The sequence below is a fragment of the Fukomys damarensis genome, unplaced genomic scaffold (genome assembly GCF_012274545.1).
Source record: "Fukomys damarensis isolate Sample0158 unplaced genomic scaffold, DMR_v1.0_HiC HiC_scaffold_2, whole genome shotgun sequence".
Taxonomy (NCBI): Eukaryota; Metazoa; Chordata; class Mammalia; order Rodentia; family Bathyergidae; genus Fukomys; species Fukomys damarensis.
The window spans coordinates 18,468,963-18,493,657 of NW_022900914.1; the positions used below are offsets into that span (position 1 = coordinate 18,468,963).

At 43.6% G+C, this 24,695-nt stretch overlaps 1 protein-coding gene across 1 annotated transcript in view; it reads right to left on the reverse strand.

The window, feature by feature from the left end:
- Positions 1 to 5,885: 5,885 nt before the first annotated feature.
- Positions 5,886 to 24,695, reverse strand: part of Dhx57 (DExH-box helicase 57) — a 53,446-nt gene continuing 34,636 nt past the window's right edge. The window contains 11 exon segments of the mRNA XM_010604966.3: positions 5,886 to 6,410; positions 7,406 to 7,606; positions 9,939 to 10,073; positions 13,272 to 13,346; positions 14,727 to 14,861; positions 17,538 to 17,621; positions 17,713 to 17,808; positions 20,997 to 21,273; positions 23,010 to 23,210; positions 23,579 to 23,752; positions 24,483 to 24,579. Of these exon segments, the coding sequence (XP_010603268.1) occupies positions 6,267 to 6,410; positions 7,406 to 7,606; positions 9,939 to 10,073; positions 13,272 to 13,346; positions 14,727 to 14,861; positions 17,538 to 17,621; positions 17,713 to 17,808; positions 20,997 to 21,273; positions 23,010 to 23,210; positions 23,579 to 23,752; positions 24,483 to 24,579 (1,619 nt within the window). The 3' untranslated portion in view covers positions 5,886 to 6,266.

Sequence of the window (24,695 nt, forward strand, 5' to 3'; positions counted from 1 at the left end):
AATTTTTTTTTTTTTTTTTTTTTTGAGATAGGGTCTCACTGTAGTTGAGACTGACCTGGAACTCACTATGTAGCCCAGGCTGGTCTTGAACTCACAATGATCCTCCTGCGTCAGCCTCCTGAAAAAGCAAATATTTTTAAAACCTTCTGTTTGTACATATTCTGTATGTTTTATAATTTCAAAATGCATCAGTTACATAGATATTTTTCCTAGAAAGATGATGAAAGTTAGTAGGGGGGGACCCCTTTTAATCTGTAGGTCACTGAAACTAACCTGGTTTTATTGGAATGAAATGTTCTTGGAAGGAGCAGCTTACAAGAGAACTTGAATTTACCAAGTCTGCAAAATCTAAGCTTTTCCTGAAAATGTCATTGTGGGGATGTGAAACTATAATTCTGTGCCTTCCATCATGATTTCCACAGGAAATCTCTTTCAGGCACTGGATTTTAGGGTGATGTTTTTGGAAAACTCAGCGCATATGGGTTCTGCAGTGTTTCATGGACTTAGCCTCACCCTCCTAAGAAATTATTCTTATGGAGGAAATTGCCTGCTATGTAGGACGAGGACTTTTGTACCACAGTGACGCTATGGAGCTGTCTAATGGACTCTTCTCCGTGTGAAAGCTCAGCGTCTGTCTGTGACCTGCTCTCATCACAATATTGTTAAATCCCACAATTTATTAAATTCTGGCAGACTGCTCATTCCTTTTTGTAAAACATCAAGCCCTCTTTTGTTTTATTTTTAATGTTTTATGAAAATGTTTAACCCCCAAACCCCTCTAGATCACCTAAACTGTATAAAGAACCCTTAAACTGTACTCTGGCCTACTTTTGTATTTTACACTTAAATATCTTTTCCACATTAAGAAAAACCCCAAAATAAAATTGCATTTCTCTGTTCTGTTTCTCTCGTGTCCCTGTTTCTCTTTGTATCCTGAATTTCTATCGTAGGACTGACTGGCAGAGAGGACTTGCTTAGGTGTGTTGGTCTAACTGAAACTGTCAGCCTGTGTAACCTCCCTGTGGATTTCAGGCCCGCCACGTAGCCACGTAGCACACATCAGTTATACATCAGACAGTTGGCTTTTTTTGTGTTTGTGTGTGTGTGTGTGTGTTTTGAGACAGGGTCTCACTATGTAGTTGAGACTGACCTGGAACTCACTGTGTAGCCCAGGCTGGTCTCGCACTCACAGTGATCCTCCTGTCCCAGCCTCCCGCGTGCTGGGGTTACAGGAGTGTGCCATCATGCCCTGATGGCTTTCTTGTTAAGTCGTCAGTTTGCATGCTTCTGCCGTGCCGTGCAGAAAGGAGGGTAGGAAACTGACTTCAGGACTGGAAACAGTGAGGACGCTGGAGTCAAAGGCGGAGTACACAGGTGCTTGTCACAGACAAGTGCAGCTTCAGCAGAGACGTCTCTGCTTACTGATGGTGCCAGGTCTGTACTCGGTGGTTAGTTTCCCTCTGGGAGAGTCCCCGGAGCACCCACTGTGCAGCATGAAACACATCTGTCTTCTAGAGAGCATTGACACATCTTTGCCATGCTGTCCAGTCAGCTTACCAGTAACCACATCCTCAAACAAACCCTGCCTGCGCATGGAAAGTAAGGTTCCTCCTTAGGCTTCATACGGACTAAAACATTGTGTGAACATCCCTGTAGAGCTGTAGCCATTGTGTCTGCCCTATTTGTGTTTGAGCATATTGGCCAAAGTCTACTAGGCTGGACTTTGGACTTTGTTAACCCGAAGATAAGGAAAGGGTGTGTGTGTGTGTGTGTGTGTGTGTGTGTGTGTGTGTGTGTGATCTTAAACACCGTAATATTGGCATAAGTGTGAGAACTTCAGTTTTGTGGTTGGTGCCAAGTATTAGCAATTATATACAAAGCATATCCTCACATTTTATTTATTTATTTATTGGTACCGGGGATCAAACTCGGGTTCCTGTGCTTTTGAGGCAGGCAGCGGCACCACTGAGCTAAATCCCCAGCCCCCTACATAGTGAGTTCAAAACCAGCCTGAATTGCATAGCAAGACCCTGTCTCAAAAAAAAAAAAAAAGTTACTCACTATAAAACCATACTTATGAATACTGCGTTTGTAGTACGTAGATTATCACTTTAAGCACTGAGCCTCCTGTTGGTAGTTGTAGGGCTGGGCTGGATTCCATTTTTGAAAAGTTACTTTCCACACAAAAATGTTACAATGGGGCCAGGGATTTAGCTCAGCGGTTCGGTGGCCTGCCTTGCAAGCTCAAGGACCTGAGTTCAATCCCTGATACCAAAAAAGAAAAAAAAAAAGTTACGATGATTATTGTTGCCATTTTTCTCCTAAAAAAATTGAAAGAGAGAAAGACTCTAGCTGACGGATTTGAAGCGACCCATTGTCCAGGCTGCCTCACTGGGGCACTGTGTCTGGCTTATCTACTCCATCAACTGGGGGAAAACTGGCTGACTCAGCGACAGACCCAGGCACAAATGTGGCAAAGATGTTGTGGAGACCAAAATGTCAGTGGGAAGAACTTCATGCATATTTGGGTTGCTATCCTGTTTTTGTTTTCCAGTACTTTTTTCTTTCTTTTCTTTTTTTTTTTTTTTTCGAGACAGGGGTCTATGTAGCCCAAACTGGCCCCAGACTTGTGGCAATCCTCCTGCCTCAGCCACCCAAGCACTGGGATTACTTACAGGTGTGGGACACCACCTGGCTCCAGATTTTGAAGCCAGGGATCTCCCAATGAGCTACAGCCCCAGGCCCTTTTTACTTTTTGAGACAGGGTCTAAGTCTCGAAATTGCTCAGCCTGGGCCCTGCCTGCCTCTCCTGTATCTTTGTCATTGATTCCACTCATTCCTGATGGCTCAGAGGACGAGGGATTGTCCACAAGTTTCTTCTAGCCCAGCGTGATGGTGCAGGCCTGTAATCCTCAGGAGAGTAAGGCGGGAGGATCCCAAATTCAAGGCCAGCCTGAGCAATTTAGGGAGACCCTGTCTCAAAAAATAAAGCCAAGTATGGTGGCCCCAATAATAGGTCTGGGGATGTAGCTCAGTGTGAAGGCCCTGTGTTTAATCCCCAGCACCACACACACAGACACACACACACTTTTTAAAGGCTGAGATGTGTTACGTCCATGTACCAACTCCCTGTCATGAATACAATCATGTACTGCACACATGTACTCACAGACATAATTAAAAAATAATAAATAGGGGCTGGGGATTTAGCTCAGTGGTGCCGCCGCCTGTCTTGCAAGTGCAAGGTCCTGAGTTCGATCCCCGGTACCAAAAGAAAGAAAGGAAGGAAGGAAGGAAGGAAGGCAGGCTGGGGATGTAGTTCAGTGTGAGGCCCTGGGTTCAATCCCCAATCACACACACACACACACACACACACACACACACACAAAGACCAAAAAAATCCCCCACCTTTTTTCTGCTCTTTGATAATATAAATCATTACTAAGACAGTTAAGAGTTTAAAGCACTTTAAAGATAGTGATTTTGGGCCAGTGATTGGCTCAGTGGTGCCGCCACTTGCCTCCCAAGTGCAAGGTTCCAAGTTCAATCTGTGGTACCACACACATACACACACACACACAGTTTAGTGGGCCGGGGATTTAGCTCAGTGGTTCCACTGCCTGCCTCGCAAGTGCAAGGACTAAAGTTTGATCCCCAGGACCCCCCCAAAATAAAAAAGATTAGTGATTGGCTACAAACCTTATCTAGGACCAGTCTCTGACATTAGGAGTGATAATTTGGAAAATAGGAAAAAGTCTCCAGGTTGATGACTCATCATCATTAGCTAATTTTCCATTTATAAGACCATTATTGCATAATTTTCCACTTATAACACCAAAAGACAGGAAGCCTATCGCCCTGAACAGTCTGAACTTGCTGCGACAAAAATGTATTAGCAGTTTTTGTGTTGCGGGCACTCTGGGGTGGTCTGTGTTGTGAGTTCTCAAATACTAAGAGGTTCATGGCCAAGATCCATTTCTAAATTTATCTCCTAATTTTACTGTTAGACTTTAGTTTCTCAAGTGGTGGTCTTAGTACCGTAAGCCTTCCCTCACTTCTTCACATCCGGCACACTGCTGAAATGATAGGCTTTGCATCTGTATCTGGCTACAAGGGACCAGCCCAAGAACTGGCTTCCTTCAGGTGGAAGGTGTTCCTGTAATTCCCTCCCAGCTGTGCGCTGCAAACTGGACTTGTGTGAACATCTGCTGGTCCACTTAGGCAGGCGGCTCTAGCTAGGACAGCATGAGCTCCTATATACTAACAGAGCCAAAACTGCTAAAAAATGCTTTTCTGGAGCTAATGTAGTCATCTTCATTTCTTCTAAAAGCCCCAGCCATGCTGTTTTGTAGTGTGAGCCGCCTTTCAACAGCAGGTGGGAACTTGGCTCTGTGGCTGCTATGCATAGGGACACTTCCATACACAGTGACAAGAATTAATCCTTACAAAGTACCATGTTCTTAAAACGCACGGAGGCTTAAACACTCTTGACGATGATCACTTTAGGAGATTCCTGAGATCGTTATTAATACCTCGAAAAGTAAACAACTTCCAATGAGGTGTTTTTTTGTTTTTTTTGGTACCAGGGATCAAGGCAGGTGGTGGAACCACTGAGCTAAATCCCTGGCCCAGTGAGGTGGGTTTTTGAGACAGGGTCTCACTATGTAGTTGAGACTGACCTGGAACTCACTGTGTAGCCAAGGCTGGTCTTGAACTCACAGTGATCCTCCTGCCTCAGCCTCCCGAGTGCTGGGATTACAGGTGTGCGCCACCACACCCGGCAAGGTGGGTTTTGATTAGTTTGAATTCTACTTAAGAGTATGAACTCTGCAGTGTTTGTGCTGGGGTCTAACAATATTGTTTCCACTCAGCTCTTTGGGATCCTTCTGGCCTACACTGATAAATGGTTAGGGAGAATGCAAATGTACTTGTTTTTCAAAGTGCTAGTGCCTCATTAACCTAAGTGGTGCCTGAAAACAAGCAACTGACCTAGCATGGTTATGCATGCCTGTGATCTCAGACATGTGGGAGGCTGAGGCAAGAGGATGGAAAGTTTGAGGTCAGCCCAGGCAACTTTTTTGTTTTGTTTGGTTTTGTTTTTTAAGGCAGGATCTCCCTTTGTAGTACAAGCTGGCCCTGAATTCATTATGTAGCCCAGGGTGGACTTGAACTCACAGCAATCCTCCTGCCTCAGCCTCAAGAGTGCTAGAATTACAGGTGTGTACCACCACACCTGGCTTCAGCCCAGGCAACTTAGAAAGACCCTGTTCATGAAATAAAAAATAAAAGAGGGCTGGGGATTTAGCTCAGTGGCACTGCACCTGCCTGGCAAGCACAAAGTCCTGAGTTTGATTCCTGATACCCTCCCCAAATAAATAAATAAATAGATAGATAGATAGACAGATAGATAGATAGGTCTAGGGATGTTGCTCAGCACTCCCTAGGTTCAATCCCTAACACTGAAAAAAAGGAAAAAAAAAGACTTCTTCTGGGCGTGAAATATGGCCACCAGATCTGGGAGTGTTCATAAAAGAGAATAAAGATTGTTAAACGGAGAAGTTAGAGAATGAAGAAACAAAGATTGGCCTGCTTTTAACAGGAGTGTTACGAAAAAGACCAACTTGCATGTTAGGGCCCAACAGAACTCATCAAGTTTGTTTCTTAAACGTTTTTTTGGGGGGTACCAGGGATTGAGCTCGTCCTTGTGCTTGCGAGGCAGGCAGAATCCCTGGCTTTAAGCTGACTTTTAATGAGTTAAAATAAAAACCCTTCACAAATCAAGTTTACTCAATAGTCAATAGTCTAAAATGAAATTTATTTTTCTTACCCACATGATTTTGTAATTTTTGTTTTTGCTTCTCTTTTATAATAATTTCTCTCAATTGAATTTTTATTGTGACAGGATAAAAAACAATTATTTCTCCTCATACCCAATAAAAATGCAGGAGGAAAGGTACAGATTATGCATATACAAACATCATAAAGGCAAGAGAAAAAGAATACACAGGTTAAAACAATTATATTGAACATTCACTTTTGTGTTATCAGGTGAACTTCACTCCAGAACAGTCAAAGAGAAAAGACAGGCAAGGTGGGTTTGGGACCCGCTCATCCGCGGTGCTCCAAATTGTGCTGGGAGCGCCACCCTCAGCCAGGGCAGGAAGCCTGCCCAGGCCCAGCCGGCCCCAGCTCCGCGGTTCAGTCTGAGGTAGAAGTGCTGCTGTGACTTCCCAGGTGAGTAGCAAGCACTCCCCTCGGGCGAGTCTCTACTGTGTGGTGACAAGTTTCACGATCGTGCTGATGATCCGGGAGCCTCGAGGACAAGTACACAGGTCTATGCTCGGGTTTTTAATTTTATCCTGGAGGAGCTGGTCAAGTTCACAGCGAAGTTCCTTTACTAATTCAGCCACCTACAATGAAAGGTGCGATGTAACAGTGCTTGGAACAACAGGGAGGATGTTTATCAGGTGGAAATGTCACAGTTATGACGACCGATGCTTACGTTTCTGGTGCGTGCTGGGGGTCGAGCCTGGGGTCTTGCACATGTGAGGCAAGTGCTGTACCACTGAGCTAAGTGCACAGTTTGTGTGTGTGTGTGTGTGTGTGTGTGTGTGTGTTTTCCTTCCCGTACTGGGGACTGAACCCTGGGCCTTCACACTGAGCAACATCCCCAGTGCTTTTTTATAGTTTATTTTGAGACAGGGTTGCACTAAATTGCCCAGGCTAGGCTAGAACTTGCAAGCCTCCTGCCTTAGTCTTCCAGGGTGCTTGGATAACAGGTGTGTGCCATTTCGCTTGGCTTTTCACTTTTTAAAAATGTGGTTATAGATCATTTAAAATCAAACAGTTGCAAATGCTAAAATAAATTTTATTTTTTACATTTCCAAAATATTTTTCCTCAGAGAATCCATATAATAAATAATTGAGACCTTTATCTTTGTATTTTTTGTAATGCTGGAGACTGAAACCAAGGCCTGCTAATGAAAATACCGAGTCCCTGCTTTCTCCTTTTTTCTTTTCTTTTCTCTCCTTCTTTCCTCTCTCCCACCTTCTCCCTACTTTGCTTTTTTCCCTTCAAAATGGTGGAATCAGAGTGACTTTTTTTCCTATGAAATTTTGCTTCTCTGTGTTTTCTGATTTACTATAATAAGCGCACATCAGCTGTATAACCTAAGGAAGGCCGGCCCTCCTCCAGCTTTTGTCCTCATCCTTCTGCACCGCTTAGCAGGCCCCCATCCGCCTCACCTCGGCCCCAGTCTTCCTCAGAGTCCCGCTTTGGACTCATCACCGCCTCTGAATTAGCTCGATCTGTGGCCCCTGGGCCGGAAGGAACGCTCTCTCTCCACTTTACATTAGCAAAGCCCTCATGGCCGGAGTCTCCAGAACAGTGCACTTATCCCTTTACCTGATGGGAAGCAGCAACAAAACGGATCCAGCCATCATCCAAGGAGACGACAAACTCTCCCCTCTGCAGCTGCACATTCACTTGGCCCCCTCCAAACAAGACGAGTGGGTACACAGACACCATGCTGCAGTCCCGGATGAACACCCGACTAGTTTTGATCTTCTCGTGGTACAACAGGTAGGGACTGTCAAAGTATCTGACCTGCAACGTGAAGTCTGAGATGACAAAGTGATGTCGCTGGAACCTCACCATTCCCACGGACTTAAATACCGTCTATTAGTCACCCCCAAATTTATCTCCAGGGTGACAGTCAAGCTTGCCCATTCACCCTGACTGGTTTGGAAGCGCGTGCACACACACACACACACACGCGCGCGCGCGCAAGCTATGTAACTCAGATCTCACAGCCTTTGAGGTTGGTGTTACCCTGCCTTGGGGTGTAGAGAAAATCTGGCTCCTCATTAACTTAATCCTTATCCACCCATTCTCTGTAGTTGCTGTTCCACGAAACATGTGCTACCCCTCCCTCTGTGCATCTCACTGGCTAATAAAAGTGGGTCAACTGCAGAGTTCTGAGTCTGCCTGCTGTAGGCAGGTCTCCTCCCAATCCCCCCTTTATATCTTGAAAATAGCCTCCGTCTCCTTCTTTTATTCCTCAGTGTTTGTTCTCTGCAAAAGGTAGCTGAGGTCTGAACAGCCCTCAGTAAGACAGGTTCTCACTATGCAGTTCAGGCTGGCCTTGAACTTACTATGTTATCTCAGGCTGGCCTTGACTATGTAGCAATTCCTGTGCCCTAGCCTCTTGAGAGCTGGGATTACAGGTATGTGTCTCCATGCTAGGCTTTTTTTTTTTTTGTGGGTGGGGGGGTGATTCTTTTGTTTTGTCTTTTTGTTTGCTTGTTTTGAGACAAGGTCTTGCCAGTTCAGGCTGGCCTTGAACTCTTGGTGATCCTCTTACCTCTGCTGGGATCACAGGTGTGCATCATGCCTGGCCTGGAAATGATTCTTTTTTGGGGGAAATGATATATTTTTTTGGGTTTTTTTTTTGAGACAGGGTCTCACTGTCTAGTTCAGACTGACCTGGAGCTCACTGTGTAACCCAGGCTGGTCTTGAACTCACAGTGATCCTCCTGCCTCAGCCTCCCAAATACTGGGATTACAGGCGTGTGTCACCACGCCCAGCAGGAAATGATTTTTTTTTTTTTTTTGGTACCAGAGTTCAAACTCAGGTTCTTTTGCTTGCGAGGCAGGCGGTGGAACCACTGAGCTACATCCCTGGCCCAGGAAATGATTCTTAACAGAAATTTGAAGGGCAAGTAGGAGCTTGCTAGGGTACGACAATGTCATTCCAGGCACAGGGAACAGCATGTCCAGCTTCATGGCACTGGGGAACACCATGGCAGTCTGGTTTTGCTGAAACACACAGATGCTAGAGGGAGGGATTGTGGAGGACATGGTATAGGAAGGGGCCCAACACGAAGGGTCAGGTACATCCTGTATATGAACATTTATGCAAGAGATTGACACGGTCAAATGTATGTTTTGTAAAGATAATGCTAGCTGTGGTAGTGTGGACAGTAGGGGACAGGACCAGATGTAAGATTATTATAGTGTTCAGGCCAAGGGACAGATATTTGGTGTTTGATCTGAGGATGTGGCCGTAGGGATAAGAGGACCAGGCAAATCTTTTTTTTTTTTTATACTGGGGATCGAACTAGGGACCTTGAGTTTGCCAGGCAGGTGGTGCAGGCAAACCTTAAAAGATGTCAAAAGAGTGGCATTGCCTGGATTGGGTGACCATCTTGATTGCAATAAGGAGAAAAGAAGCAGGAGTCTATGTGATATGTGACTTCAGAATTTTGATTTGGAGAGTCTACACTCTAAGACAGGGAACAGAGAGAAAGCTAATACAGGATATAATTACAAGTACAGTATGAGGTGACCATAGCAGGAGTGCTTGGGGAAAACCCCAGCTTTGGAGAGAATGATGTGGAGTCTGTGTCAGCAAGAAGATTGCAGGTGGAATCAAGATGTTGTATCTTTAGGGGCCAGGTACAGTGCAGGAAGGGAGCCCAGCAATGTCAAATGCCACACGAGAGGCAAAGGTGATGACGACCAAGTGATGTCCTCTGGATCTGACACTGAGAAGGCCACTCGTGACCTTGGGTGAGCTAGGGCGGGAGTCAGACACCTCACAGCAACAGGCTGAGGGAAGAAGGGAGCCAAAGGAGCACTGGCAAGAACAGGTCAGAGATGTAATTAGCTCATGACTTCTTATATCACCCATGCAAAGAAACAACTATACATCTGAAATCAGGCTCGAGCAGCTTTTTGTACCCAGTGGAATTTCCTTGAAATGGAAATGGTCTTTCCAGAAATAGTCCAACTGCCAGGCTGTTTATACTTATGCAATCTTCTCCAAGTCATTGGTTTTGCTGCTCTACAAATGCTAAAGCAGAGTTTGCCCGATTTAGGGAATGTTTTTCACCCCAGGATGTTTTATGTGAACATAAGCACAGACCACCGTCCTGACCTGATAGTTCACTGACGAAGGGTGAATGTGTACGTAGCCATCATTCTTGGTGACAAACTTCAACTCAGTTGACTTTGGCTGCATTCTGACAGCTCCAGTGCTGGTCTTCTGAAACTTTCCTTCTGGGGTCTTCACCTGAACAACAAATATTTGTAAAAGTAGATTGTAATATATGCTCAACCCATGACATAAACCAGTCTTGCTTGGCTAGCCTTGCTACTTCCTGCTTCTCTCACTTGGTTTTCTTCTGAAAACAATATAAGGATCCTTTTTTCCCTTGTGCCCCCACCCTGAGTACCAAGGTGTAGTAGGTGCTGGGTGACTACAGCAGAACGACTATGTTGGCATTTTGGATCTCTACTGACTTTCAGGTGCAGAGATCCAGTTGTCAAGACTGGACCAGGGAGGGCTGGGGATTAAGCTCAGTGCCACTGCCTGCCTCACAAGCGCAAGGCCCTGAGTTTGATTTCTGGTACCAATAAACCCCCAAAACAAAACCAGGGGTCTCAGCATCAATCTCGGTCCCAATGTAACATTTTCAAATGAATTTCTTTTAAAACACAATGTTAAATAAATAAATAAATAAATAATGTATATAGAAATTATTTCATTTGGAAAAATATACTGAAAATCTTATTTTAGACTCAGGCATGGTGGTTCTCGCTTGTAATCCCAGTACTTGGGAAGCTGAGGCAGGAGGATTCCAACTTCTAGGCCAGGCCTAGGTAACATAATGAGTTTGTGGCCAGTCTAAGCTACATAGTGAGAACCTGTCTCAAAGTCTGCCTTCTCTCAAACTAAAATCTGTGACCCGTGATTAGAAATAACTACCACTAATTGATAAATATTTTAGTTTTCTCTGCTAGATTTGTTTGTTTGTTTATTTAGGTACTTGGAATCCAACCCAGGGCCTCCTGCTTGCCAGGCAGGTGCTGTACTGTAGCTCACTACATCCCTGGCTCTCTGCTAGATTTATGTTTACATACAGAAAGAGAGAACTACAGGCAAACAATAATATAAGAAGATACATATGTACTGAGGTATACCACTTTTTACTTACTATATTGAGAACATTCTTCCATGCTGTTCACTATGTTCCAAAAACATTCTTAAGGGCTATATAGTACTTCATTGTAAGAATCTACAATTTTACCAATAGATTTTCTATTACCAATAATATAGATTGATCTGCTGAATTCTCCTGGCTGTATCTGTGCCCATATTTGCAATTAGTTCTTAGTTGTAAATCCTACAAATAAAACTTCTACAATGGAAGGGTGCACATACTTTTATTCTCGCCCAGAATGAGAATGGTTATATTGGGAGTGTAGTAATTGTTTAAAAATTCTGCCAATTTGAAGAATAAAAAAAAATTTTTTTTTGCAGTACTGGGGATTGAAACCAGAGCCTTCAAACCAAACTGTATCTCCAACTCTTTACTTTTATTTTGAGACAAGGTCTTGCTAGGTCCTTAAATTGCAGAGGCTGGGCCTGAACTTTAATCCTTTTGCCTTGGGCTACCAGAGTGCTGAAATCCTAGGCTTGAATTACCACATCTAGCTTGTTTTTCTTTTTTGCATTGTATGTTCATTCATGTCTTACGTTTACTTTTCTATTACATATTGGGTTTTTTTTTTTTTAGTCTTTTACTGGTGAGTTCTAAAAACAGAGTCAGAACTTTTTTTTTTTGGTACCGGAAATCAAACTTGGGTCCTTGTGCTTGCCAGGCAGGCGGTGGAACCACTGAGCTAAATCCCCGGCCCTTGAACTTTTAATTTTTTGCTTAGCCTCAAAATAATACTCCTTGTCATCTAAAATTTCTTTGTTTTCTTTGGTCATTTAAATTTTCTTTCTTTCTTTTTTTTTGGTACCAGGTATTGAACTCAGGACCTTGAGCTTGTGAGGAAGGCAGAGGAACCACGGAGCTAAATCCCTGGCCCATTTAAAATTTCTTATACCACAATTAGAGTTTTTGTTTCTATACTTTAAATTTTTATATGACTTTTCCCCACAACTTTTTTTTTTTCTTCTTTTTGAGACAATATCTCACTATGTAGTTCAGACTGGCTTTGAACTTACTTTGTAGCCCAGGCTGGTCTCCAACTCAAAGCAATCCTCCTGCTTCAGCTTCCTGAGTGCTGGGATTACAGGCGTGCACTACTACGCCTGGCTGCCCTATATCCTTTATTAAGTCCTTTTTATTATGAAGTAATTATAGGCTTGAAGAAAGTTGAAATACAGTAGTTTCCTCGTGCCCACCCAGCTTCCTCCAATGGTAACACTTGACATAACTATAACATATCGAAACCAGCAGATTTATATCCAAATCTTTTGTTGTTGACTTTGCGGGGGGCAGGGATCAAACCTGGGCCCTTGCACTTGCAAGGCAAGCAGCACATTTGTTGTTGTTGTTTGTTTTGAGACAGGGTCTTGCTGTGTAGTTCAGACTGGCCTTGAACTGACTATTGTAGCCCGGCTGGTCTCAAACTCTTAGTGATCCTCCTGACTCAGCCTCCTGAGTGCTGGAATTACAGGTGTACACAACCACACACAGATCCAATCATTTTTAAAAGTAAATTTCAAAAGGTGTGAAAAGCGTGCAAGAACTAAGTAGAAAACTGAGTCATAAAATAATCAGATTTCAACTGACCATTTAACAAAAAGTTAAAGCCTTGAAAAATGATTCAGTACTCTACCAAATTAAAGTTATTTCTAAGTTTGGAGAGGTCTGCTGGTAGAGCTGGATAATCAAAACTGAGGTAGCAGTCCGAAGCACATACAGGCAGGGAAGGTCCCCGGAAGGCTGGACATGGGCGGTCCCAGCAATGCACTGATTTGCTCACTAATTTTAGTCCAAAGTAGAAGGCAGGAGGGGACTGTCACAGAATCAAGCTTCCAGCTAGGCCTGCTGGTACACACCAGTAAACCCGGCACTCAGGAGCCTGAGGCGAGAGATTTCCGGGAGTGCAGGGCCGGCCACATGGCAAGACTCTGTCTCAAAAGAGCAAAAACAAAATAAAAGACTCAAGTTTCCACCTGACAGATTAATTACACACAGCTTGGCTATCGGACTGACATTTCTGTCCACTCTAATTCCTGGAACATTCTAATGTCAGAAAGATTAAAAAGGCAGCAAACTTTCTACAATCAGCGTGTCCTTAAATGATATATTCATACAGACCGGGAGAATGAGAGGACCGGAAATGTATACCAATGTATTTGGTGAATCCCTGCTGGCCGTATCGCTGTAAGACGATTAATGGGCACATCTCAGGTTTATCCCTCGGTTGCAAATCAACAGGGAGTGGGAGCCCAGGAAAAACACTCTATTACCTGCACTACATTTGGATACAGAGCAGCACACAGCATGGCTGATATCAGCTTGGGGTTCTCTGCATTCGAGTTGGCCTGTGAGAGAAACAGGGTATTAATTTTACGAGAACTTTTAGCAAGCAATGTAGCTGTTTCAGGGCATGCTCTGAAACTTACCATTGTAATTCATTTCGTCTCTGTCTTAAACAAAATAAAAAAGAGCATCTAATTTTTATCTGTTTCCTAAACATTATTTCTTTCTTTCTTTCTTTTTTTTTTTTTTTGTGGTACTGGGGATTGAACTTGGGTCCTTGTGCTTGTGAGGCAGGTGGCGGAACCCCTGAGCTAAATCCCCAGCCCGCTAAACATTATTTCTAAGTGAAGAATAAACGTAGTGGACCACAGTCACTCGGAGAAACCCACAGGACTTTTTCTAGTCTCTGCAAGGCAGCTCTACCTGAGGCAGCTGAAGGCCCTCAGCAGAGCCCAGGGATGCCAGTGCTCTTGGTTTCAGTGGAGAGAAAGATTCTGGCTCATGAGATGTTCCAAATCTCTAAAAAGTACTAACTGCTATCCTCATCCTCATCTTTATTATTATTATCATTATTATTTGAGACAGGGTGTCATGTAGCTCAAACTAGCCTCCACAAGGCAATCCTCCTGCCTCAACCTCCTAAGTGTTAGGATTACAGGCGTGCACCACCATACCCAGTCTAACTGCTCTTAGAACAGGGAGCACCAAGTTCATCTTCTTTTTTTTTTGGTGTTTTGAGACAGGGTCTCACTATGTAGCTGAGACTGACCTGGAACTCACTGTGTAGCCCAGGCTGGTCTCCAACTCACAGTGATCCTCCTGCCTCAGCCTCTCGAGTACTGAGATTACAGGCGTGCGCCACCACACCTGGCACCAAGTTCATCTTGAAGTTCTCTTCCTAATTATGTTTTTTTTGTTCAGAAAATGGCTAACCTGATTGGGGAAACATTACTGCAAAGTCTGTTATTATTATTATTATTATTTTTAATGAAAAACAGCTGTGAAATTCAAAAAAACAAAACAGCAAAAATGAACAAAAATTCTTCTATTTTCGTAAGCATTAGCTGAAAAATTTTTGCAAAGAAGAAAATCAATAATACCACATAAACTGGGTGTGGTGGCACACAACTGATTCTCCCAGCGTTCTGGGACGCTGAGGCAGGAGGATCCAGAGTTTGAATCCAGCCTGGGTAATTTAGTGACTGAATGAGAATCTGTCTCACAATAAAAACTAAAAAGGGCCGGGGATGTAGTCCAGCGTGAGGACTCTGGGCTCCATCCTCAGCACTGCGAATAAACAATCTAAGCAACGAGTCAACAGACACACACTAAGCTCCTGCTCACAGGGTTTAAGAGAAGAAGGAAGTCTGCAAGTGTTTCTGATTTCACTTATTATCACATTCTAGTTACACAAAGACAAGAAGTAGCTGCACATTCCTTACCTCTTCTCCGGTGGCACCTAGGACACCATCTCCTTCTTGGGCCCTTTTCTCCATTTCCCTTGCTCTGAGCCCCTCTTTTGCAAACCCTATATCTGATAACAGTTCAGTGAACTGTCGTTTGAGGCTGGCAATTTCCTGAAAGAAGTGGAAACATCTTTAAGAAACAGCATCCACAACCGTGAGTGTGAGCAGCGAGCTGTGGATTGACTTGTCAAATGGGTTCCAAGAAGCCCTTGTCTGATAATTTCCAAAAAGGCAAGGGCTGGGGATTTAGTTCAGTGGTTCCGCCACCTGCCTTGCAAACACAAGGTCCCGAGTTCCATCTCCCCGTACCAAAACCAAAACCAAAACCAAAACCAAACCCAGAGCAAAACAAAACAAAAAGGCAACTTTCATTTATACAAACTGGCAGACAATGACAGAAATTTTAAAATTTCAGAAAACCCAGGGATGCTGGTTGTGATACTGCATACTTGTAATCCCAGCACTTGGGAGGCTGAGGCAGGAGGATCGCTGGGGTTCAAGGCCAGCCTGAGTTATACAGTCTAAAAAAAAAAAAAAAAAAAGAAAGAAAGAAAACTCAGGGATGACTTATTTAACTGTTTATTACATTTTAAAGCATTTTCATTGGAGTTGGGGTAGGTCTAATTTTCCTGAAAATTTATAGGACAACAAAAAATGTAGCTTAATCTTTGTGGCACTGTCTGCTACCTGGTTTTCCTGCTTGTGGTTCTGTTTGGTGCTTCTCTGTTCTTTAGCTGGGCGTCGAGGGCTTCAGGTCTTTCTCCCTGGATCTTTCCTTCCTGTGGTCTCAGGGGCTCCCAGGCATCCCCAGGAAAGGTGACTTTACTGTTCTCCAGTTACACACTGCTTTCTGGAGCTGAGCACCAGTATGAGAAAGGAAAGTGCAATCTCTTTCTTGTGGCTTCTGCTCAAACACATGTGTCATCACCCTGGTGGCCCCAGAAGCCAGAGGCGAGCCTGGACAACACAGCAAGGCCTTGCCTCTTAAAGGAAAGGGCCGGGAGGGCAGCACTGGGCCGGAACACCTGAGTCCTTGGGTTCAATCCCCAGCAACACAAAAAGCCAAAACCAAAACAGGCTATGCATTAAACACCAGACAGGGAGATAATAATCCAAGAAGCTGAAAATTAAGCAACACTACCCTGTCTCTTTTCTCTCTTTCTTAAGGTACCGGGGAATGAACCCACCCAGGGGTACTCTACCACTGAGCTACAATGCAACACTTTTTATTTTTTATTTTGAGACAGGATCTCACTAAGTTGCTCATGCTGGTCTCAAATTTGAGATCCTCCTGCTTCAGCCTTCTGAGTAGCTGAGAGTACAAGTGTGTGCTACCACTGCCACCTACCCTGTCTCTTGATGACAGTTTAAGTATTTTCTTGGAATGTCTCAGGTATTCATGGATGACATGGCAAAATATAATGAGGGTTAAACATATCAGAGTTTCTATTTTATAGTGAGGTTTTGAGTTTGTTTTATTTTTGAGACAGGGTCTTCCTATGTAGCTTTGTTTTGTTTTGTTTTTGGTACCAGGGATCGTACACGGTCCTTGCACTTGCGAGGCAGGTGGTGGAGCCACTGAGCTAAAGCCCCGGCACCCTACGTAGCTTTGGCTGGACTTGAACTCAAAACCATTCTGCCTCAGCTTAGTGCTGCATGCAATTACAGGTATGCACCACCATGCTTGGCTTGAGATCCTAATAAAAATAATACCATATTCTTTTTTTTTTTTCTGTACCAGGGATTGAACTCAGTCCAAACAAAAAAGGACTCTGGTCTGATGCACAGGGAGGAATGGTGTCAGGCAGTCGTAGGTATGAAGGCTACTCCTGGTTTTAGGGGCCAGTCCATGTACAATTCGACATGAATGTGCAGTACGGCATGTAGTCCATCCCCTCACAGCCCCAGCAGCTCGCAGGGGTGTGCACCATCATGTGGCTCTCAGACCACTTTGGAAGGAGGCTAAAGCACTGCCACAGCAGCCAGAAGAAGCCCTGCACGTTACTAACAGAAGACAATAAACCTTTCTCTTGGACACTCACACAGGATGAATGAACCAAATGTGGCTCACTGAGTTCTGTGGCTCTGAGGGGAGAGTCAAGCTTTGAGAATCTCATGAGAGCTGTCGCCTCTCTCCCCAGAATGCACACACACCTTTCGGGTTTTTATGCATGGAGGTTAAAATCCCTGGGACCGGGCTGGGGATATAGCTCAGTGGTGTCGTCACCTGCCGTCACCTGCCTCGCAAGCACAAGGTCCTGAGTTTGATCCTTGGAACCACAACAAAACAAAACAAAACCCCAAAACTCTGGTATTAACAGTGAGAAGTAATTTTCACCACCCTGATATGCTCTGTCGCCCACATGAAGCAAACACATTCTTCATCAGAAAGCAAAAACAGGTCCGCTGAAAGTTTCAGCACAAGGGCCCAACTGCACAGTTCAGAAGTCCATTTACACAGCTGCAAAAACCGAGCATATTCCAGAAATAACATCTTTGATATCAAGATGCGACAAGTATAGCCAGGCATGGTGCCACACACCTGTAATCCCAGCTACTCAGGAGAGTGAGGTGGGAGGATCATAGGTTCGAGGCCAGCCTGCCCAACGCTGTGAGACCACGTCTCAAAAAAATGAAAAGGGCCGGGGAGGCATCTCGGCATTCCCTGGACTCAATCTCCAGTACTACATCTTAAAAAAGGACATGAGACGTAAGAGCTGCATGGCCCTCTAACGACAATGGAAAACGAATGAATGAATGAAAGCAAATGGCCCCGGAAAGACTCACCTGCAAAACTCTTCCTGACAAGAAGTTCTGCCTGCAGTAATTATAACCTGCATGCACGCCTTCTCTCGTACTCAGCTGCCACCCCTAAATTTGGAGAAAATCAAACTGAACTGACTCTGTATTTAGTGCCAACTCTGGTAATAAACGAAAGGTATGTATTAGGTTACCTGCTTACCTTATATGCTCGGAGAAGGGCCAGATAATCACTGTTTGCGAATGCAAATTCCAGCTTTTTCTGGTTAGCTTCCTCTTTTTTATCCCAGGGAGATACCTAAGGGAGAGAAACTGGATTTGAAGAACACATTTTTTTTTTTTTTTTGAGACAGGGTTTCACTATGTAGTTGAGACTGACCTGGAACTCACTGTGTAGCCCAGGCTGGTCTCAAACTCACAGTGATCCTCCTGCTTCAGCCTCCTGAGTGCTGGGATTATAGGCGTGTGCCACCCAGCCCGGCTTGAAGGACACATTTTATATGAGGTTTCCTATTGCTGAAGCCAGCTGCCTTGGGAAAGTTTGTGGAACAAGGCATCTTCAGGAGCTCGGCTGGGTGACAGCAGGCATGGAGGTCACCAGCAAGCTAAGGTTCTTTCTGTCCCAAGTCTGTCTGCCCACCTACAATGAACTTTTCCTGGGCTTTCCAGTTCCAAGTGGCAAGAGTCATCTGAGAGCCACTCAGTCTAAAAACTGTATCGAAAATAAAAAATCCTTGAAAGCCAGAAGTGGTGGCACATGCCTATAATCCCAGCACTTGGGAGGCTGAGGCAGGAGGATCCCCAGCTGGGGAGGCCAGCCTGGGCTACATAGTGAGTTCAAGTCTGAACTATATAGCGAGGCTTTGTCTAAAAAAAAAAAAAGGTTTCCTCTGTGGTATCTTTATTTTACAGTTTTTTTTCTTTTTCTTTTCAGTGCTAAGCACTTGCACCAGGGCTATTTAGATTATTTTATGATTGAATATTGTCATCTTCCCTACCCAGAAGCAATGTTTCCCCTATTTCTATAGTGTTGATCCAACAATGTTCCTATTCTTCCTCATGCTCTGAAGACACCAGCATAAGCGAGTCACACCAAGGCCCTTGCTGCTGCAATATTCCTGGAAACCATCTTCTCTCAAACTTCTGTACAGGTGAGTAGCTTTACAGGTAACAAAGCAGCAACAAACTTTTATTTTCTACCAGAAAGTAAAATTCTTTCCTTTTTAGGAAAGCCTGGGATTACTCGTGGGAGCTTAACTCGATGTTTACAGAGCCTGGCGGGCAGGGCTTTGGCTGTGGCCAACGATAACAGCAGCATTTCCAACACCAGTAAGGGAAAACAGAGACGTCTCTTGAGAGGATAGTAGAAACAGGCAGTGGAGCTCCTGTTTCTAGCACTGATGCTGATGGTCTCTGAGCAAGGATGGTCACCTCCGCAGGAGCTGTTTTATCGCCTGCTGCTAAATGAAAGAGCTGGCCTAAGATCCTCTTGCATATCCGTGAGTTTGCAATTCTGTGAAGTGTAACACTAAAAACGGGAGAAAATGACTTTGCCCGACTATTTCTACCCTATATGAGAAGAGCCATGGTAAAAATAAAGGCAGACAGACGCTCCCCCCAACAAACAGAATACCCAGGAAGTGTGTGTGGAACACTCAAAGAAGTCACCACAGCTGACCATAAAACGGAGCTCAGTAAGTTTTATTTATTTAGTTAGTTTTTTGAGACAGGTTCTTGCTGTGCAATTTAGGCTGGCCTTGAACTTCTAGATATCCTCCTGCCTCAGCCTCCCAAGTGCTGAGATTACAGGCATGCACCACTCTATCAGGCTTCAATAAATTTTAATGGCTGAAATAATACAAACTATATCCTATGATCACAATGGCCTGGAATTAGAAATAACAGTCAAAAAAAATTGAGGAACTCACAAATACGTGAAAGTTAAACAATGTATGCCTACCAATGAGTCCCAAAAGAAAGAAAGAGGGAAATGAGTGATTGGTAGACAGTCCAGGAAATCAATTAACAACAAACGCTGGTGAGGCTGTGGGGAAAAAGACACTCTTCTGCAGTACTGGAGAGAGTGTAAACTTGTACAAACACCAGGGAAATCAGTAGGAAGATTCCTCAAAGACTACAAAATTCTGTTTGACCCGGCCGGTCCCATCTAGGCTGCTTTCTGAAAGAGTTAAAGACCTCATGTTACAGTGATCTGTGCATATCCACGTCCATGGCAGCACAATCCACAGCAGCTCAGCCTTGGAGGCGGCCCGTGTGTCCATCCCCAGGTGGGTGGCTAAGGAAAATGTGCTTTATACACACACAATGGGTACTAGGCCGGAAGGAAGGGTAAAGTCGAGTCAGTTAGGGAAAAAGGGTGCATCTTGCAATCCCAGTTTTAAGCAAAATAAATCAGACACAAGCATAAATAGCTTGGTTTGTCTTATATGAGAAACTTAAAGCATAAATAATTTAGAAAGTAAAATAAAGGATAATATGGTATAGGGAGATAGATTCTCTACAAATGAGAAAGGGAGCTGGAGAAAATGAGAAAGGGAGCTGGAGATGGAGGGAAGAGGGGAGAGGGAACAGGAAGGGGATGAAAGGAATGAAGACACGTTCTGTACATGCACCAAAGCTCCACGACGACTGTACTCATGTAGAGCGAGCACGTAGTAATAAACAGGAAAAAAGAAAACTCAGATTCATACGTTAAGTAAACTGCTCAAGATACACAGCTTTCCCAGGACACACACACCCACACACAAAAAGATGAATGATCTCGAAACTATAACCTGATCTTCCACTTTAGGAGACTAGGAAAAGAAGCGCAAGCTAAACCTATATATGAAATAGCTAAATGCATTTATGTCTTTTTTTCCCTGGTACTGGGGATCGAACTCAGGACCTTCTGCTTGTGACACAGGTGTGGTGCCACTGAGCTCAATCCCCAGCCCATTGTGCTTTTTATTGTATCTGCTATACTTGTTCATTATTAAAAAATGCAAACCAACAAAAAATATCCCTATATGATTTTAAGACACATAAATACAGGGCTGGGGATTTAAGTCCTGAGTTCTATCCCTGGTACCAAACATTAAAATTAAAATTAAAATTAAAAACATATTATTTTAAGTAAATTACAGTTATAAGTAAGTTTTTGTTGTTGTTGTTGTTGTTGTTGTTGTTTTCCTGAGACGGGGTCTCACTGTGGAGCCCAGGCTGGCCTGGAACTCGCAGCAATCCTCCTGCCTCAGCCTCCCGAGGGCTGGGATTACAGACGTGCGCCACTACACCTGACTCTCCAGTTCTTAGTCTTCAGCTGGAGCATGGATCTCTTTTAAGATCAGATGATTTTATACACTAAAAAATTCATATCTAACAAACACACAAGCCAAGTTTTAGGGACTTTCCGTCTTCCTGAGGCCAACACGGACCCCTTAGCGCTCTCTGACAAACTGCTTTAGATGAATGTTGCTTACTCACAAAAGGAGACTTAAAGGCCAAGCTGGCAGCAATGGTGAGCGCAGGGTCCAGGCAGCGGAAGATAGACCCAAACAGCATCAGTTTGCCGATTCTCACATCCACGGGCAGAGAGGCCAAGTGATACCCCAGAGGGGTCAGGTTTTCATCCGGAGTTAGTGCTCCCAAGTCTCGTAATCGTATTTTTGAGGCACGCAGAGAATCAGCATGTGGCGGTTCAATGAGGCGGGAGAACACAGACTGGAGGCTATGAGGGCTAAACATGTCTAAAATTTTGATTCTGAAAAAAAAAAAAAAATCAATAAATTGTCAACTTTGCATCTGGTAGAATGACACAGGGGAATAATTTATTTCTTGAGTGAACATAATTTAGTTTCCCAGTTTTTGCTTTTATAAACCTTATATGCTAGTTTAAATAAAAAATTTTAATAATGTCTCCTAAAAAGAAAATCTTCTAGTTTTCCTAGCAAGACTACAGAAACACTTTTAGATTCTGAAACATATTTATATTCATAATAAAATCCCTTTTATAAACTTTCAAAATGCTTCTTTCTGTAACAGTTGGGTTTAAATTATCAAATAGAAGGGCCAGGGATGTAGCTGAGTGGCGCCATGCCTGCCTCACAAGTGCAAGGTCCTGAGTTTGATCCCTGGCACTGCAAACAAAACAAAACCATAAAATTTTATTTACTTCACTTATAATTCCTTAAGTTGTCAACTTATATACATATAAGTTTACTTTTTTTTCTTGGTTTGAGACAGAAACTTGCTATATAGTTCAGGCTGGCTTTAAACTCACCATGGAGTCCAAGCTGATCTCAAACTCAGGGCGATCCTCCTGTCTCAGCCTCCTGAGTGCTGGAATTATAGGCCTGGGCTATCACACCTGGCTCCCAATTTCTTCACACCTGACATGGACACACTGTTCTTGAACCCTACAGTTTTTAGCCCAATGCCTGGCAAAGAGAAGGTTCTTACAGTGTACCTACTGCATAAAAGAAGAGCTACACATCTTTGTACACGTAGTTTTCCCCTTCTTTTTGGGTTCTTTTTATATGCACGTACTCCCTCAAGATAATGAGTGAGTCAGACAGCATGGGTAGTTTTATAGTTCTTATTTATTGCCAAGTACATTTTCAAGAAAGGCTGAATTAAAGATTCCCCAACCTTGATAATATTGTACTTGGTAAGGGCTAGGGATGTAACTCAAAGATATGGCAAAGACTTTCCCAGCATACATAAGGCCATGGGCTCCACCCCAGCACCAGCCCCACAAAAAGAAAAAAGAATTTGATCATTCATTTACTAAATCATATTTTCTCCTAGGATAATCTGATATTGGTATTGCCCAAAGCAGAAATTCCTTGATAAGTTTGATCGTTTTGTTTTTTGGTACCGGGGATCGAACACGGGACCTTGCGCTTGGCTTGCAAAGCAGGCAGCGGAATCACTGAGCTCTATCCCTAGCCCTGTTTTTTGTTTTTTGAGACAAGGTCTCACCATGTAGTCCAGGCTGGCCTTGAATTCCCAGTGATCCTCCTGCCTGGACCTCCTGAGTTCTGGGATCACAGGTGATCATCACCACACCCGGCAAGTCCGATTGTTTTGTTTTCCTAACTTAGAAATATGTTATTGAGCTCTATTTTAGGGCCATGCTCTGCAATGTAAGAGACTTCTATGTGAGGAAAGTTAAAAGGAATGATAAAGGCCACTCCGAAGAGCTCTTTCTTTACAAATGAATGAATTCCTTCATGTCTTTTTTTTTTTTTTTTTTTTTTGAGACAGGGTCTCACTATGTAGTGAGACTGACCTGGAACTCACTGTGTAGCCCAGGCTGGTCTCGAACTCACAGTGATCCTCCTACCTCAGCCTCCTGAGTGCTGGGGTTACAGGCGTGCGCCACCACACCCAGCTCGTGATGTCCAATCTTAGCTAAATCTTTTCTATAGGAAAAAAGAAAACAGAACTAAACAGGGTGAGAAATATGGAAGCAAAATACAAAAGTCAAGATGTGACCTTAGACACAGCTGTTCCAGCGGCACTCTCTGTATCTCCGGCAGCTGCTGCCTCAACAGCTGGTGACTGTAGTGGTGGCTGGTGAACAAATGGAAGCAGACCCCGGAGGCGACACGGCCTGCTCGACCTTCCCTCTGCAGAGCGTTGGCCTGAGACACGAAAGTGTCCTCCAGGCTTTCCATCCCTTTGCTGGCATCGTATCTAGGAAGGAAAAGGAAATATTGAGTTAGTTTTAAAAAATATGGCAAGACAGCCACGTTTCCTCTCTAGGACACAGTGCCCTGGGTGTCCTAGGGCAGAGGGGTTCCTGGCGGGAGCAGTCAGGGCCAATTTAATTGGCGTCAAGTGCCACAACACAGTTTCTTCAGACAACTCTTTTCATCCAAGCATATATAAAATTAAAAAAAAAAAAAATTTTTTTTTTTTTTTTTGGTACTGGGGGTCAATCAATCTCAGGACCTTGTGCTCGCGAGGCAGGCGTCGGAACCTCTGAGCTAAATCCCTGGCCTTTCATGAAGTATTTTTAAAAATACATGTACATCAGTATCAGCCATTAAAAGCTGCGTCACCTCTTTTCTTTCATTTTCCCAGAATCGATGACATACACAACGTCATCTATGGTTATGGACGTCTCGGCGATGTTGGTGGAAATTATAATCTTAGTTACACCTACTGGAGGTTTTATAAACACAGCCTGCTGCTCCTCACTGGATAAAGATGAGTGAAGTGGGTGAATAATACACCTGAAAGGAAATACAAACACATTAAGGATTCTGGCACAAAGTGCTGAAACTAGATTCTAGGGGGTAAATTTCTGCTAAAATTCCCAGCGTGAATTCAGTCTCCGTGCACCAATCCTCTAGGTCCAACTCTTCCAAATGGGAAGGTGCTTTCTGATCCTTACCTGGGAACTGAAAATCTGGCACTAACTTGGGAAAAATAGAAACTAGTCAAGGGGAGTAAATAATTAATATTCTACAAGTAACACACCTAATTAGCAAAAAAAAAAATCTTTCCCCTATCTTTAAATTCAGAGAAAGAGAGGCAAAGACAATGATGTAAGCTATTTCCTTCTTGTTTCTAGAGAAATTTTCCCTTTAGATGTGACTGTGTACCCAGTGTGCCATGTTACTGAAATAGCATTTAAAAATTATTTTCTCTCAAAATGGTAGCGCTTGCTGTTGTTCCTAATGCTGGCTTTGCCTCCTCCCTCCTCTCCTCCCTAGGAATCTGGCAACTAGAATTACATGCAAGTTTGCCCAGTCATTACACTAAATGAAGAAAAGTATCTTTGATGGAATTGAACAACTGATTTCCCCACACAAACAGGTCCATCCATTTCCCGCTGGCACCAGCAAACGCTTGTGGAGAGACACCAGAGCCTACACAGGCTGAAGACTGTAATGAGGCCCTCCTGCTGTTCAGTTTTGTACATAACGGCAATGGGTAGTTCAGGATATAGAAACAGCTTACCGACTGCTACGTCTGTTGTTGAAAAGAGAATTAGACTGTAGCTGTTCATATAGCATTTTGATTTCTGCTAGTCCTGGTAAAAATACAAGTATAGCACCTGGTTACAGAAAAAGAATGAGATAAATAAAAAAGGAAAAGTTAATAGAGATTATAAAGCTACTTTAAACCAACAAATGTTATAAACAGAATTTTTCACTATCTATTTCCTTTGTA